Below are 17,267 nucleotides of genomic sequence, written 5' to 3' on the forward strand. Positions count from 1 at the left end.
TGACTAGACAGTCCTTTGTTGACAAAGTAATGTCTCTGCTTTTTAATATGCTGTCTAGGTTGGTCATAACTTTCCTTCCAAGGAGTAAACGTCTTTTAATTTCACAGCTGCAATCACCATCTGCAGTGATTTTGGAGCCCAAGAAAATAAAGTCAGCCACTGTTTCCACTGTTTCCCCATCTGTTTCCCATGAAGTGATGGGACCGGATGCCATGATCTTAGTTTTCTGAATGTTGATTTTTAAGCCAACTTTTTCACTCTCCTCTTTAACTTTCATCAAGAGGCTTTTTAGTTATTCTTCACTTTCTGCCACGAGGGTGGTGTCATCTGCATATCTGAGGTTATTGATATTTCTCCCAGCAATCTTGATTCCAGCTTGTGCTTCATCTAGCCCAGCGTTTCTCATGATGTATTCTGCATAGAAGTTAAATAAGCAGGGTGACAATATACAGCCTTGACGTACTTCTTTTCCTATTTGGAACCAGTCTGTTGTTCCATGTCCAGTTCTAACTGTTGCTTCCTGACCTGCATATAGGCTTCTCAAGAGGCAGGTCAGGTGGTCTGGTATTCCCATCTCTTTCAGAATTTTCCACAGTTTATTATGATCCATACAGTCAAAATGATCATCATTAAAAACTCTACAAATAACAAATGCTGGGGATGATGTGGAACAAAGGGAATCCTCCTACACTGTTGGTGGGAATGTAACTTGGTAAAGTCACTATGGAAAACAGTATGGAGGTTCCTCAGAAAACCAAAAACAGAATTATCATATGATCCAGCAATCCCACTCCTGGGCATATATCCAGACAAAACTCTAAGCCAAAAAGATACATGTACCCATATGTTCACAGTAGCACTATTCACTATAGCCAAAACATGGAAACAATCTATATGTTCATGGAGAGATGAAGGGATAAAGAAGATGTGGTACATATATACAATGGAACACTACTCAGCCATAAAAAAAATAATCCCATTTGCAGCACATGGAAGCATCTAGAGATTACCATACTAAGTGAAGTAAGCCATACAGAGAAAGACAAATATCATATGATATCACTTATTTATGGAATCTAAAAATATTACACAAAGGAACCTGTCTATGAAACAGAAACAGACTCATGGACATAGACAATAGACTTGTGGTTGCCAAGGGGATGGGAGTTGGGAGTGACAGAGTGGATGCTGGGGTTAGCAGATGTAAGCAATTATATACAGAATGGATAAACAACAAGGTCCTACTGTATAGCACAGAGAATTATATTCAATATCCTATGATAAACCATAATGGAAAAGAATATTTTAAGAAGAATGTACATGTATGTATAACAAAACCACTTTGCTGTACAGCAGAAATCAACACAACATTGTAAATCAAACTATATTTCAATTAAAAAAAAAAAAGGAGGGGGGAGACAAAGGAATGAAGAAAAGGAAAAGATTTTAAAGTCAAAAGAATTCTAAAACCAGTCCTCAAAGGTCCTCATTTGCATAACACAAAATCAAGGAAGACTTCCTACTAGTCTGCTAATCCTCCCATCCAGCATCCAGCAAGAATCTGGCCTCTTTTTTACTTACCTGAAGACAAGGAAGCCCACAGGTCTTAGAACATCCACCTACCACACACTTAAATATTGAATACATTATTACAGAGACTAACTGAAGATGGATTCTGTGATAGATTAAGGACTTTATCTATACAAACGGGTTGGCAAAGGATGGTCAATTCTAGCTACTGCCTGTTTTGGTAAATAAAGTTTAGTGGAGCTGAAGGCCATCCCATGTGCCTCTGTCCTTTTACTTTTTCAGACGTGACCCTGTCCACTGATGTAGGAGCACCAGCCTTGTTGTAGTATCCCAACCAACCCTCTACTTTTGTTGTTTTTCAATCACTAAGTCATGTCCGACTCTTTGTGACCCCGTGGACCATAGCACGCCAGGCTTCCTTGTCCTTCACAATCTCCCAGTTTGCTCAGATTCTTGTCCATTGAGTCAGTGATGCTAACTATCTCATCATCTGTGGCCTACTTCTTCTTCTGCCCTCAGTCTTTCCCTGCATCAGAACCTTTTCCAATGAGTTGGCTCTTCACATCAGATTGCCAAAATATTTGAGCTTAAACTTCAGCATCAATCCTTCCAATGAATATTCAGGATTGATTTTCTTTAGAATTGACTGGTTTGATCTCCTTACTGTCCAAGGAACTTTCAAGAGTCTTCTCCAACACCATAGTTCAAAAGCATCAATTCTTCAGTGCTCAGCTTTCTTTACAGTCCAACTCTCACATCCATACATGATAATTTGAAAAACCATAGCTTTGATTATATGGACTTTTGTCCGTAAAGTGATGTCTCTGCTTTTTAATATGCTGTCTAAGTTTGTTATAGATTTTCTTCCAAGGAGCAAGCGTCTTTTAATTTCATGGCTGCAGTCACCATCTGCAGTGATTTTGAAGCCCAAGAAAATAAAGTCTGTCACTGTTTCCATTGTTTCCCCATCTATTTGCCATGAAGTGATAGGACCAGATGCCATGATCTTCATTTTTTGAATGTTGAGTTTTAAGTCAACTTTTTCACTCTCCTCTTTCACTTTCATCAAGAGGCTCTTAAGCTCTTCTTCACTTTATACCATGAGGGTGGTGTCATCTTCGTATCTGAGGTTATTGATATTTCTCCCAGCAATCTTGATTCCAGCTTGTGCTTCATTCAGCCCAGCATTTCTCATGATGTACTCTGCATATAAGTTAAATAAGCAGGGTAATAAAATACAACCTGACGTACTCCTTTCCCAATTTGGAACCAGTTCGTTGTTCCATGTCCAGTTCTAATTGTTGCTTCTTGACCTGCATACAGATTTCTCAGGAGGCAGGTAAGGTGGTCTGGTATTCCCATCTCTTGAAGAATTTTACAGTCTGTTGTGATCTGTACACTCAAAGGCTTTAGTGTAGTCAATGAGCAGAAGTAGATGTTTTTCTAAAATTCTCTTGCTTTTTCCATGATCCAGTGGATGTTGGCAATTTTGTCTCTGCTTCCTCTGCCTTTTCTAAAACCAGCTTGAACATCAGGAAGTTCACGGTTCACATATTGCTGAAGCCTGGCTTGGAGAATTTTGAGCATTACTTTGCTAGCGTGTGGGATGAGTGCAATGTGCAGTAGTTTGAACATTCTTTGGCATTGCTTTTCTTTGAATGAAAACTGACTTTTTCCAGTCCTGTGGCCACTGCTGAGCCTTCCAAATTTACTGGCATATTGAGTGCAGCATTTCAATAGCATCATCTTTTAGGATTTGAAATAGCTCAGCTGGAGTTCCATCACCTCCACTAGGTTTGTTCATAGTGATGCATCCTAAGGCCCATTTGACTTCGCATTCCAGGATGTCTGGCTCTAGGTTAGTGATCACACCATGTGGTTATCTGGGTCATATTTGTATAGTTCTTCTGTGTATTCTTGTCACCTCTTCTTAGTATCTTCTGCTTCTGTTAGGTCCATACCATTTCTGTCCTTTATTGTGCCCATTTTTGCATGAAATGTTCCCTTGGTATCTGTAATTTTCTTGAAGAGATCTCTAGTCTTTCCTATTCTATTGTTTTCCTCTATTTCTTTGCAAATGGGTCTTACTTGGGTGCTTATGGGTAAGCGCCTGCACACTAAGAGAAAAGTTATATAACCAAAAGCTGTCAATCAACTTGTTAAATAACACAGGACACAGGAAGGGATCACCACTGTAAAAAACTCAACACTATCCAATGTAGTCCTGCTTCTGGTTTCCATTTGGCCTGCTCTCCTTTTCTGAAAGCATACTTTTGCTTTTTTAAAACTAAAACTCTGGCTGTTTAAAACTGCGCTAAGTCTGTTGATTGAATTATTTTCTTTGAGAGCATAAGAACAAAGGTATTGCCATTTTGCTGGTAACACTACTTCCTCTGGTACAAGTACAAACTCCATTTGCACTGGAAATTCTTTTTGAAACAAATTTTTTTCTTCTGGTTGCGCCATGCAGCTTGTGAGATTTTAGATCTCTGACCAGGGATTGAACTCAGCCACCGTAGTGAAAGTGCCGAGTTCTAGCTAACCACTAGACCACAGGGAATTTCCTAAAACTATCTTATAAAACAGAGAGCAAATCTCAGAAATATGCTCAGCAGACACATTTGCCCTGAGGCAAGTTTCAAGTACTCATATAGTTGAGCAACTCAGAAAACATTCCAGCCACTGTCAGTGTCCATAAAGCAGAAGTAAATGTTTTTCTGGCACTCTCTTGCTTTTTCAATGTGTGGATCACAACAAACTGTGGAAAATTCTTCAAGAGATGGGAATACCAGACCACCTGACCTGCCTCCTGAGAAATCTGTATGCAGGTCAAGAAGCAACAATTAGAACTGGACATGGAACAACAGACTGTTTCTAAATCGAAAGGAATACATCAAGGTTGTATATTGTCACCCTGCTTACTTACTTATATGTAGAGTACATCATGTGAAATGCTAGGCTGGATGAAGCACAAACTGGAATCAAGATTGCCAGGAGAAATATCAATAACCTCAGATATGCAGATGACACCACCCTGATGGCAGAAAGCAAAGAAGAACTAAAGAGCCTCTTGATGAAAGTTAAAGAGGAGAGTGAAAAAGTTGGCTTAAAACTCAACATTCAGAAAACTAAGATCATGGCATCTGGTCCCATTACTTCATGGCAAATAGATGGGGAAACAGTAGAAACAGACTTTATTTTCTTGGGCTCCAAAATCACTGCAGATGGTGACTGCAGCCATGTAATTAAAAGACGCTTGCTCCTCAGAAGAAAAGTTATGACCAACCTAGACAGCATATTAAAAAGCAGAGACATTACTTTGCCAACAAAAATATGTCTAGTCAAAGCTCTGGTTTTTCCAGTAGTCATGTATGGATGTGAGAGTTGGACTATAAAGAAAGCTGAGCGCCGAAGAACTTATTCTTTTGAACTGTGGTGTTGGAGAAAACTCTTGAGAGTCCCTTGGACAGCAAGGAGATCCAACCAGTCCATCCGAAAGGAAAGCAGTCCTGAATAATCATTGGACGGACTGATGCTGAAGCTGAAACTCCAATATTTTGGCCACCTGATGCAAAGAGCTGACTTATTTGAAAAGACCCTGATGCTGGACAAGATTGAAGTCAGGAGAATGGGATGACAGAGGATGAGACAGTTGGATGGCATCACCGACTCAACAGACATGAGTTTGAGTAAACTCCAGGAGTTGGTGATGGACAGGGAGGCCTGGTGTGCTTCAGTCCATGGGGTCGCAAAGAGTCGGACATGACTGAGCAACTGAAATGAACTGAACTGGTCAGTGTAAATATAGGTCAAAGTCATTCAAGACCTTATGCATATTAGGTGTCCTGAGTAATACCCGTTAGGGGCAGCCAAAGCTCTTGCTTCCTTCCAGAATGCCTCTGACAGATTCTGATCCTTTCCACCATCAGGTGGGACATGGACAGGTATGAGAAAAAGTGAAAGTTAGTCACAAAGTGGTGTCCAACTCTTTGCAATTCCATGAACTGCAGCCTGTCCCGCTTCTCTGTCCATGGAATTCTCCAGGCAAGAGTACTGGAGTGGGTTGCCATTTCCTTCTCCAGGTGATCTTCCTGACCCAGGGATCAAACCTGGGTCTCCTGCATTGCAGGCAGATTCTTTACCAACTGAGCCACTAGGAAAGCCCACAGATGGGTATAGTGGCTAAAATAGTGACCATAATGAAGAAAGTTGTTTATTAATGCTGGCATAGGAAACAATGGCAACTAATTCAATCTCAGACCCTTTTCCCCTCTTCCTGAAAATCAAAGGATGGAACTGCAAGTTCCAACCCTCTAATCACAGAGTTGGTTCTCCAGGCAACCGGCCCCCATACTACTTTTAAAAGTCACCTTATTAACATAACAAGAGACACCTTTAAAAGCTGTAACAAATACAGCTGAGTTAAAAAAAAAAAAAAAGACACCTTTATCACTCTCAACATTTAGGAAATTCCAAGTTTTAGCCATCTGAATGACAAAATAAATATTTTCCTTATAAATCACAATGTCCCACTTCTCTTCCTCCTCCCAGTACTCACCCCATTCATTCAAGGATGCCTGCATCAAACCTAGGTGAGATGCAAAGTGCTTTGAGAATGCTTTTAGTGGTACATGACCAAATTGGTGACTGTCTCCACTGCACAGGACCAAATAATAGCTGAGTCCAGCTTCTGTAGCTTAGAAGCCAAGAACGAGATCACCCTCTGATCATCAAAACCCCACAGTAATTCCTTTGCGAAACCCCAGGCTGCTATTCTCTACAAGAAATATTAGGTTGGGAAATTCTGTCATGTCAACAGCCTCTACAAAGTCAATTAGATATTAACAAAACTCCACTTACCTTCCTTACTCTGGTAAAAACAGCACACAAAGAGGGGAAGATTTTCTTTGGAAGTTTTGATCACACTCAAGAATTCAGCTGCTTTTACCTGCTCCAGGAGCTTGTTCTGGATTTGAAGGCTTATTAGCTTATCGGTTCATTCTGTATTTATTCAGTTATTCCCAGAGCACTGTGCAGTACATAGCTAATGTTCTCTTTCAATACTGGGTCCAATCCTGTAATATAACGTGAGAGTGCATATTTAATCCTGGTGTTAGTGAGCCTTCTATGTGACAGAATATTCTATCTCCCACAGAAAGTGAGTTTAATGGTCTAAACTTCTAATACTCAGGGGCAACAAAAGCCTCCAGCTTTGCTGTGGCCTTACTATGTTCTGATGTTTCCCCAAGTATAGATCTGATATGTTTCCCAAGTATTTTTTTGAAATTTATTTTATTGAAGTATAGTTGATTTAGTGTTAATTTCTGCTGCACAGCAAAGCAATTCAGTTACACGTGTGTGTGTGTGTGTGTGTGTGCGTGTGTGTATGTATAATAGTAAGGTCTTACTGTAGCAAATTATAATGAAAAAGAATACATATATTTTTTCAATATCCTGTGGTAAACTATGACATATACATAAACTATACTAAAATATAGTATAAATGAAGGAATATATATATATCATTATAGACTATAGCTTACCACAGGATATTGAATGTAGTTCCCTGTGCTATACAGTAGGAGCTTATTATTTATCCATTCTATGTATAATAGTTTGCAAATGCCAACCCCCTTGATCTATCAATCACCATATTTTCCCAAGTAATTTCTTGACACTGGAGCAGTCTGTAGTGGCACAGAAACCAATACTACCTCCTTGGTTGTTAAACAGAACAGACAGACCAAAAATACTCCATCCAGACATTTGGAGTATTGGAGGAACTTGTAGTACTAAAAAACAAAACAAAACTGGGCATTACAGCCCAAGAGTCCTGACCCACTTCAGAGCCTGTTAGTTTCTTTGTGAACTGGAAGTCAGAAGTGAGGAACCACTGGGTTAGTAAGTAAGCTTCATTTGACACTACTTAGGTTCTTGTGATTTAATAGGCCAATGTCCTCCTCATGATGGACATTTTATTCATCCATGGGTGTGTAATTTCCTGTGGTTTGTGAGTTTACCTCCTGTTTTGCAACACAAAGATTTAAAACTTCCCCATGGATGAAACCCTCAGGATATCTTCCTGTATATCATCAACATTTCTGTTAATTAAAAATTAGCTCTGTCTCAGAAAGTAAAATCTGCATGACTATTCACTGTGCAGGAAAATCAGATAGAAATAAAGTAAATAGGAAAACAATATTTCTGCAAATGAATGCTACATCTGTGAAGAGTCATGTTAACTTTCTTCTTTAAGTGACTACTGCTCTCTCACTGGACATGACTGAAGTGACTTAGCAGCAGCAGCAGCTCTCTCATTGAGAAACTTTGTTGTCTAAAATCAAAGCCTCTGGAAAACCTTGTGCTTTACATTTTATCAGTAAGAATGAAACAATTTCAATTTACTTTTCAGGGATAAAGCTTCAGAAAGGGTGCTTCTGGACAACATTTTAATAAAAACAGGATCATGGGTCCGTTTTGTTGTCTTAGGGCTGATGTTGATCACTTTAGAAAATTCTGCTCTGCTTTGTCAAAGCAATATTTCATGTGCATTTCATCTAAACTTCATATCCCCACAATCCTATATAACCCTACCTCATTCTTTCACTCAGTTATATGTCCCATAACGTCTCTGGTGTGCAGTGTCCTTCATTATAATTTTATCAAGAGATCTGACTTTGCTGTACTACAGGTTTATTCCAGGTGGTCTTAGGTTGATGGGGCTTGGATCCTGTCTTGTTCAGCTTCCAGGGTTCAAACACGAAAAAATTTTAAACAGTTGTGTGGATGAAAAATGCTGCTATATCAGTAACAAAGGATGTTGCAGCCATCAATTACTGTAACTACCCCAACTATGCACCCAGAGGGCAATCACAACGGAAAAAAGAACAGCATATTGTTTCTAGACAGCCCTAGAAGGACTACAGCTATAATACACTATAGCTATAATAGCTAAATTATTGCTCAGTCATGTCCAATTCTTTGCAGTCCATGGACTTGCAGCCCACCAGGTTCCTCTACCCACAGAATTTTCCAGGTAAGAATACTAGAGAGGGGTGCCATTCCCTTCTCCAGAGGATCTTTCCAACCCAAGGATCGAACCCGGTCTTCCACATTGCAGGCAGATTCTCCATGGGCTGAGACACGATGGGAGCCCATTATCAAAGAGATAATTTCAAACAGCCCACACTCTTGCATTTTCCCACACATAAAAAAGCACTAAATTCATGAACTTCACAGGTGTTACTACAAAACTCCTGTGTATCCTGGCTCCTCCTTTACCTCTTCAGTAGTCCCTCAGAGAGATCTGAGAGGCAATCTTCCAATCTTAAGTCCTCAGAAAAGCCACCAAATACAACATAATTCTCAACTGTTAGGTGGTATAGTTTTTTCACTTGACTGTAACATGCATTTTTCATCCCTAAATATAATATGCCAGGTAAGCATACTGTCTACCATGCCAGTTTCACTATAATTGGGATGAGTTCATATCCCAGAAAGGGTACAGGAACAAGGTTGTCTTGGTACTCGGTGGCTTTTACTTCACTTCTTGGAACAGACTTAGATTTTCTTTTCCTCTTTTTAGTCCCAAATATTTTCCTCTCCTAAACTGATGCTTCCATCCCTCATGACTGAGGGGAATAAAAAACTCGAGAGACATTTACTCAGCTGAAGCTGTACAGGTAGACAGCTCTGGCCACATTGACATTCGCGGGTATTGTGGAAACTGGGGGGAAGGGGTCAGCTGCTGCCCACCCCCGCAATCCGTGGCCTAGATCCAGGACCAGCGTGCTCCTATGCTCTCAGCCTCAAACTGAAACCCGAAGCAGGGCGCCCGCCTCGCCTTTAACGTTCACTTCTTGTCACAAATAGGTACTAGGGCGCGCGGCTTAAAAGGAAACATAGTTTCCAAGACACTTCACGCTCACGAAACACCTGAGCTCTACCACGCTCTGCGGTCGCCATGTTTCTCGCTGGCGCTGGCTTTGATCCGCCTTTCAGTGATTGGACGAGAAGCAACGGCGTACGGCAGGGGCGTGGCCCCGCAGAAAGAGGCTGAGGAAACTACCGGATGACGCCATCTTGGATCCTGGCATCCTCCTCGAGTTGCCCTCCCTCCTGGTGATTGGACGAGCCGGTTTTGTGTCCCGGAAGGGACGTAATCAGCCAACCAGACCTGGGAGCGTGCGTTTTCTTTTCTCTTGTTTCAAGGGTGTAACTGTATGAAATGCTCTTGCTCATTCTCGGACGACCCTGACCTTTTCGCGAGGCAGAAAGGCTTGCTTGGAGATTTATCTTGCATTTTAATGGAGCTTTGAAAAACCTGAAAACTGCCTGGGGCTGCTTGGGAAGGCGTCTTATCCTTGTCATTTTTCAAAGAAAGAAGGGGAGCACATTCTAGGAAGAGGCGGCTGATTACATGGAAAGTCCCGAAACTTGTACCTATTGCGATGTTAGGGGTAAAGGAGGCAGAATGCCCAGACAGAAAAAATTTAGGAAGGGGTTAGGATTAGACTATGGAGGCCTTGAATTGCTGGGGAGTTAGGACTTTATCCTGTAGACTGAGTCAGCGGTCCCCAGTCTTTTTGGCACCAGGGACCAGTTTCGGGGAGGATAACTGCTCCCCTCCTGCTGTGAGTGCTGGTTGCAGGGAATTGGGGACCCCAGGATTATGTGGTGAAAAATGGACTTTTGGAGTACTTCAAACAAGTGTGACATAATCATTTAGTGAACTCTAGAAAAATAACTGGGGAATCCCAAAGTCTTTCCCAAAGTATTCAGTGAACGACTTGGGGAGCTTGTTTATTAAATGCAAATTCTTGCTCCTCTGCAGACCTGCAGATCAAGATTCTCTGGTTGTAGAGCTAGGAAACGTGTTTGGGGGAAAGAAATGCACAAATCATAAAGGCAGAGATTTGAATGTTCACAAGCTGAACACACTGGTGTAACCACCAACACCCAGATGAAGAAACTCACCAGCAGCTCAAAAACCCCGCTTCCCCCTCCAAGCCACTGCTGCCTGCACCAGGGGTAAAAGTGACTACTAACATAGATTAGTTTGCCTGATTTGAATTTTCTATAAATGAAATTACAGAGCATATACTTGAGACCTATAGAACAACTAGCCTGTATTTTTAAATGTCAGTAATATGAACGACAAGGATAGGTTTATTACAAATTTTTTAAAAGACCAGACATAACTAAATGCAGGCTGTAACCCTTCACAAGATCATAGGCCAGGAAGGCTTTTTCATTTGCTGGGAATAACATAAATGGAACAGTTGCTGATAGTTAAATAAGGAGTGCAAATTAATAAATTAGGTGGGAATTCCCTGGTGATCCAGTGGTGAGGATTCTGGGCTTTCATTCTGGGTCAAGCGTCTGGACCCTTGGTCTGGGAACTAGGATCCTGCAAGCCTTGAGGCACAGCCAAAATAATACATACATACATGTATATACATAAGTGTGTGTGTGTATATATGCATACACATATATACACAGATATATGATTATTATTAACTTACTGAATTTGAGTATTGTACTGATTATGTAAAGTCATGCTCTTGTTTCTAGGAAACATCACATTTAAGTGTAAAGGAACATCATGTCTGCAGTTTCCTCTCAAATGGGTCAAAAAAATTAAGCAATAGGAAAATATTAACATTTGGGAACTCGAAGTGAAATGTTTACGGGAATTACTTATACTTGTTTTGTAACTTTTCTGTAAAGTTTGAATCTTTTAAGAAGAAAGGTTAATAAAATTAATGGGGTCACTTACGGAGAGGAAAAAAAAATTGTACTAAGACACCAGTAACATTTAGACGAGTAGTGAAAAACAAAAGGAAGAACGTTAAAAGATGAAGTCGAAAGGACTGCAAATAGTCACAAAGGAAAGCACAGCTTCTGTGCTCTTCTGCACCCTGAAGTTTTAAGAGACAGCTGCTCACGCGCGGCGTCGACTAAGCCAAGCCCACGAAACCCAATAGCGAAAGCATAGCCGAGCTCCAGCCGACTCCGCCATGTTTTCCCAGTGAGCATGTGTGCGCATACGTGCATACGTCCCAACCAATCGGTGCCCACGTCGGCGACTCGTTCACTACCGGGGCGGGGCGGCCTTCTACACAGGCGCAGGGTTGGGCGGGCCTTCTTCCTTCTCGCCGAACGCCGCCAACATGGTGAGTATCGCCGGTGCGGGCTCCATGTCTGACCCCTATGCCGCTCCAGCTTTGCCTGGGCTGGGGGCCGGAGGCGAGCAGCGGCGCTCAGTGGATGTTAGGTATCGTGCAGTGAGGTTCCCCGGGTGGGCAAGACACAAGAGTTGGGAGCTTTCAGGATGCGCGCCCGAGGAGCGCGTGGAGGACCGGGCCGGGCGCTCGCTGGGCCACGCGAGCGCGCTCTGGCCGCCTCCGCCGTATCGTTGCGGCGGCCAGTCGCCTAGCCCGCCCGCCGGGGCCGAAGCAGGGCAGGGCATGGTGGTCTGGCCGTGCTGGCTTCGTAGACGGGGAGGCCAGCGGGAGACTGACTTGCCACCGTTCCCTCTGTGGATTTCGTCCATCCTGGTTGTTCCATGGCACTTAGGCGTGTTCTCCTCAACATTCTTTTTTCCTGTTTTTAGCCGCACTATCTTTAAATTGCAAAGACTGGCAAACTGGATCGTATTTTTAATCAATCTCGCTGTTCTCTCTCCTCCCGCCTCCCAATTTTAGGTGTTCAGGCGCTTCGTAGAGGTTGGCCGGGTGGCCTACGTCTCCTTTGGGCCTCATGCCGGGAAGCTGGTCGCGATTGTAGATGTTATTGATCAGAACAGGGTAAGTGTAAGGAAAAGTGTCACGGCTTCACATGGCAGTGTAGACGACAATGGTAATGGTTTCAGCGGCCCTTTTAAGATAGAGTACTATGGGTGGTAGTTTTAATTAAACAGCCAGCGCAGATAGGGGTTACAGAGCAGAGGCCCGAATTGACCTGTATTACTGGGTTTGAGTAATACTTCTGTCTCTTAAACTAGGCAGTTTTAGACTAAAGGTGAGCTAAAACAGGCGAGATGTAAATCACTATGTTCAAAGCGAGTTTGGAACAAAGCCATAGAAAGCCCTGTTTCCTGTTGTCACTTATTGAGCACCACAAACTTAGGAATTGAGCAGATAGTTTTTTGTGGGAAATGGAAATATTAAATACAAAATTATATGTTGGGTTCTGTGCTTAACTATTACTGCTAAATCTTTTTAACCTTTAAGAAAGCATTTAAATATAAGAATTTGATGATTCTGAAAAGACTAATATGTAGGATATCTGCATTTTGAATACTGTTACATTTTTATACTGAGGTCATTGATCATATGTCTTCTAGGCTTTGGTGGATGGACCTTGCACTCAAGTAAGGAGACAGGCTATGCCTTTCAAATGCATGCAGCTCACTGACTTCATCCTCAAGTTCCCACACAGGTAACTATCCAACTATCACCCCTCCCATAGTTTTGTTAATACTAGTAAAAATTTGCTTAATTTCATTTAAAAATGTTGTTGGTTGTTTTGTTTTTCTCTTGAGAATATAGTAAGCAGTGTGAAAGTGAGAGCCATTTAGAAGAGAGATTTGCATTCTAAAAGTAGACAGACATTATTTACTTCTAAAATGCCCTGGGATCCGGTGGTTCTCTGGCTTTCCCTTTGTTCAAATTTCCCATTCTTTTTCTCTTGTACCCCTTTCTTTCAGGATTTGCACAACAAAGAACTTTCTATATGTGTAGTTCCCTGAACATGTGTTAGTCAATTTTAGCTTTAGAACAAAAAATACTATCATCAGTTGAACTTTTCATATGTGTTGGCTAATATTTAACTTATCATCTCCTTATGACAGCCACCAAAGAGGTTCTCTTCCTGGCTGTTCATGAGCAATTAAGGCAGTCATTCTGTGATTCTTGACATGATGTAGGTTATGGAAGTTAAAAACTGACGTGTTGCTGTGTGGTGACAATTGTTGGCAATGTAACCTGTGCTATGACTGGTTTACTTTCTAAGCATACTGGATTTTGATGTTTGAAACAAATACCAAAGTGGTTACAATTCCATTTTACGGCATTTGAACACAAATCTTTAAGCATTACTGTACAGGATAAAACAAGGCATAAGGGACAACTACATTATTCTTTATGAAAAGGAAATTGCTTTTTGCTGCTGCTGCTGCTAAGTCACTTCAGTCGTGTCCGACTCTATGTGACCCCAGAGACAGACGGCAGCCCACCAGGCTCCCCCGTCCCTGGGATTCTCCAGGCAAGAACACTGGAGTGGGCTGCCATTTCCTTCTCCAATGCATGAAAGTGAAAAGTGAAAGTGAAGTTGCTCAGTCGTGTCCGACTCTTCGAGACCCCATGGACTGCAGCCCACCAGGCTCCTCCGTCCATGGGATTTTCCAGGCAAGAGTACTGGAGTGGGGTGCCATTGCCTTCTCCAATTGCTTTCTACTCATCCACTATTTGAGTGATATATGCATATTATTGGAGGTGATTTTTAAGCCCAGAAAGTGGAGTGGTTGGCATATTTTTATTAAAAAGTTGTGTGTTTTGAGGATATAAGACATCCTGGCTTAGTGAACACTGTTGGAACAAGTAGAAGATAACATTGTGCCTTGTGCTGTTTTCTGTGGAGACACTACAACTGGAAGTAGAAAAAACAAGGGTTCTTGTGGCACTTTTCTTGTGCTTTTTCAGAGGATGAAAAGCTGTCCTTGAATCTGTGTGACCTCAGAGCTGATTTCTTAAATCTTTGTTCTTGTTTCTTTCTAGTGCCCGCCAGAAGTATGTCCGGAAAGCCTGGGAGAAGGCAGATATCAATGCAAAGTGGGCCGCCACAAGGTGGGCCAAGAAGATTGAAGCCAGAGAGAAGGTAATGATTTAGAGTTATTTGAAGTTGGACATGTTCTGATTTTGGAGGATTAGAAGGTGGTTTGACAGAGTTCTTTTTTTTTTTTTTAAACACAGAAAGCCAAGATGACAGATTTTGATCGTTACAAAGTCATGAAGGCAAGGAAAATGGTAAGTTTTTGTGATTGTTGTATTCCAGCCCTGAATTTATTTGTCTGGTAATTCTGTTTGCCTAAGTTTCTAGACCACAAAGTTGACATCATAGAAGTCTTAGATGTTATACCTACATCTAAGTAGGTACATCCTGTACCTACCTACATATCCATACATATAGGATGGGTAAGAGTTTTGTGTGCATATATAATGAACATTTTTATTGAAATTTTTCAGAGGAACAGACTAATCAAGATTGAAGTTAAGAAACTTCAAAAGGCAGCTCTCCTGAAAGCTTCTCCCAAGAAAGCCCTTGCTGCTAAGGGGGCAACTGCAGTAGCTGCTGCTGCTGCCAAGGTTCCAGCAAAAAAGATCACCACTGAGGGTAAGAAGGCTCCAGCCCAGAAGGCTCCTGCCCAGAAAGCTGCAGGCCAGAAGGCAGCACCTCCTCCTAAAACTCAGAAGGGTCAGAAAGCTCCATCCCAGAAAGCACCTGCTCCAAAGGCATCTGGCAAGAAAGCATGAGTGCATAAGAGGCTATTCGAATCAGAATAAAAGTTCTTTTTGACATGTTGGCAAATTATTTAATCTGTGGATTAAAGTCTTCTTGCTGGGGCTGGGTTTATGAGGCTGATTGATGGTAGGATTGTTACTGTCCTCATTGGAGAAGGAATTCCCGAGTCCCACTCTGTCCAGACTCAGATACTATCAAGTCATCACACAAAGTCCTAAGTAATGTTCTTAGGGAAATCATAATTAGACCACTGGGTTAATTTTCTTTCCCTGTACAAATATACATCTCATAAATAACTAAAATCCCAGATGCTTCTGATGCTCAAGAGTAAATTTTCTTACAAAAATACACTGTAGGTAAACAAATACTACATTTTGATAGGTCGGTTACTTAGTTTCCAGTTCCCGGTCATTTTTTAGTTTTGTTTAGTGGCATTAATAGGCAAGTGATACAGTGTAATAGTTGCCGTGATAGAGGAAATACAGGCAATTTTGGGTTACTTGTCCTTCTGACAAGGACAAGGGGGGTTGTCTAAAGTGGAGTCTTCAGCTTCCACCCAGAACAGGGGTTGTGGGGAAGGGGGGTATGAATTTCAGGCATGTAGAAGACTTGCCAGAGACCACAGGACTAGGAAGCCAGGTGTTGGCTCTGTGGTGGGTGGATAGTGTGTATAAAGCCATAGAGTGTTTTTTAAATAGAGTGATGTCTAAAATTTACATTGTGTCCTGTTGAACGAACTGAAACATGGGACAGAAGAGTTGAGAAGGTCAGGTGGTTTCAAGTTTGGCAGTACTCTTTACTCTGTAAAGGTCCAAAGCCCAAAGTGGCACTGATGAAATTGTATTGAGGTTCATGAACTGCATCTTCTAGTATTCCTAGAACTGCATATTCTAGTTAGCATTCATGAGTATAACAATTTCTGAATGCTTTTTTGTCTGAAATCTTCCCTGGTAGTTCAGTTTGTAGAGTCCATCTGCAATGCAGGAGACTCTAGTTCGATCCTGGGTTGGGAAGATCTGCTGGAGAAGGGATAGGCTACCCACTCCAGTGTTGTGGCCTGGAGAATTCCATGGATTGTATGGTCCATGGACATGTATATTTTGGGCTTCCTGGTGTCTCAGATGGTAAAGCGCCTGCCTGCAATGCAGGAGACCCAGTTTCAAGCCCTGGGTCAGGAAGATCCCTGGAGAAGGAAATGGCAACCCACGCCAGCATTCTTACCTGGAGAATCCCATGATTGGAGGAGCTTGATAGGTTACAGTCCATGGGGTCACAAAGAGTCGGACACAGTTAAGCAACATCACTTTCAGTTTTCATTTTGCTTGTCTGAAAGTAGTTATTTCCCCCTTAAGAATTTTTACTTAGCACATCTGATAGAAACTGCCCAGGTGAGCCACAGACCACACAGGTGAATGGGTGTGTGCCTGGTCATTCACTTAAGTCGTGTCTGACTGTGACCCCATGGACTGTAACCTGCTAGGCTTCTCTGTCCATGGGATTCTCCAAGGCATGAATACTGGAAAGGGTTCCCATACCCTCCTTCAGGGGATCTTACTGACCCAGGGATTGAACCCATGGTGTCTTCTTCCTCTTCTGCATTGCAGTTGGATTCTTTACAGCTGAGCCACCAGGGAAGCCCCAGAGGGATTTGCCCTGACTTCAAATGCCAATTGCAAGGCTCTTGGGCCTCTTGCAGCTGTAACTGGAGTTCACATGACTCCCTCCTTTGTTAATAGAACTAAGGCATGTTGCAGGCTTCCCAGGTGGCTCAGTGTTAATGTGCCTGCCAAGCAGGAGACTATCCCTGCAGGTTCTATCCCTGGTTCCAGAAGATCTGGAGAAGGAACTCGAACATTTGTTACAGGCCTGTCACAAAAGGTAACTCGAAACAGCCAAATGGAAATGCATGAGTTAAGGTGTGAGGGAAGGGGCACACAACTTACACGCCCTCTCTAGCTTGCTACCCTCCCAGCACCTTTATATTCATCCTGGGAACTGCCTTGCCTTTAGACTTTTTATGAAATTTCATTAGGTAGGCATGTTTGATTAAATCATTGGCTATTGGTGATTAGTTAGATCCCCAGCCTTTCTGCTCCAGGCAGTTAGGGAGGTGGGGGTGGTGGTGGTGACCAGGTCACCCACGATGGATGACTATGAAGTTGTGGTTCCTCTGCTGAGCAGCCTCCCCCCACCCATCCCCATCTTAAGTTAGG

The 17,267-nt window shown here is 42.2% G+C and overlaps 1 protein-coding gene across 1 annotated transcript; it reads left to right on the forward strand.

Annotated features, from left to right (window-relative positions):
- The first annotated feature begins 11,586 nt into the window (after positions 1-11,586).
- On the forward strand, positions 11,587-15,108 carry RPL14 (ribosomal protein L14). Its single transcript, XM_061396038.1, has 6 exons — positions 11,587-11,705; positions 12,237-12,338; positions 12,878-12,972; positions 14,310-14,409; positions 14,505-14,558; positions 14,778-15,108. The coding sequence occupies exons 1-6, from the start codon at positions 11,703-11,705 to the stop codon at positions 15,063-15,065; spliced, it is 642 nt and encodes a 213-aa protein (XP_061252022.1). The 5' UTR covers positions 11,587-11,702; the 3' UTR covers positions 15,066-15,108.
- Positions 15,109-17,267: the final 2,159 nt, after the last annotated feature.

This window comes from Bos javanicus, chromosome 22 (genome assembly GCF_032452875.1).
Source record: "Bos javanicus breed banteng chromosome 22, ARS-OSU_banteng_1.0, whole genome shotgun sequence".
NCBI lineage: Eukaryota > Metazoa > Chordata > Mammalia > Artiodactyla > Bovidae > Bos > Bos javanicus.

Excerpts from the sequence above, each read along its gene's own strand:
- RPL14 (XM_061396038.1), top strand. Across the intron at positions 12,973-14,309 it reads ATCCTCAAGTTCCCACACAG|TGCCCGCCAGAAGTATGTCC; the intron begins GTAACTATCCAA and ends GTTTCTTTCTAG. Across the intron at positions 14,410-14,504 it reads AGATTGAAGCCAGAGAGAAG|AAAGCCAAGATGACAGATTT; the intron begins GTAATGATTTAG and ends TTTTAAACACAG.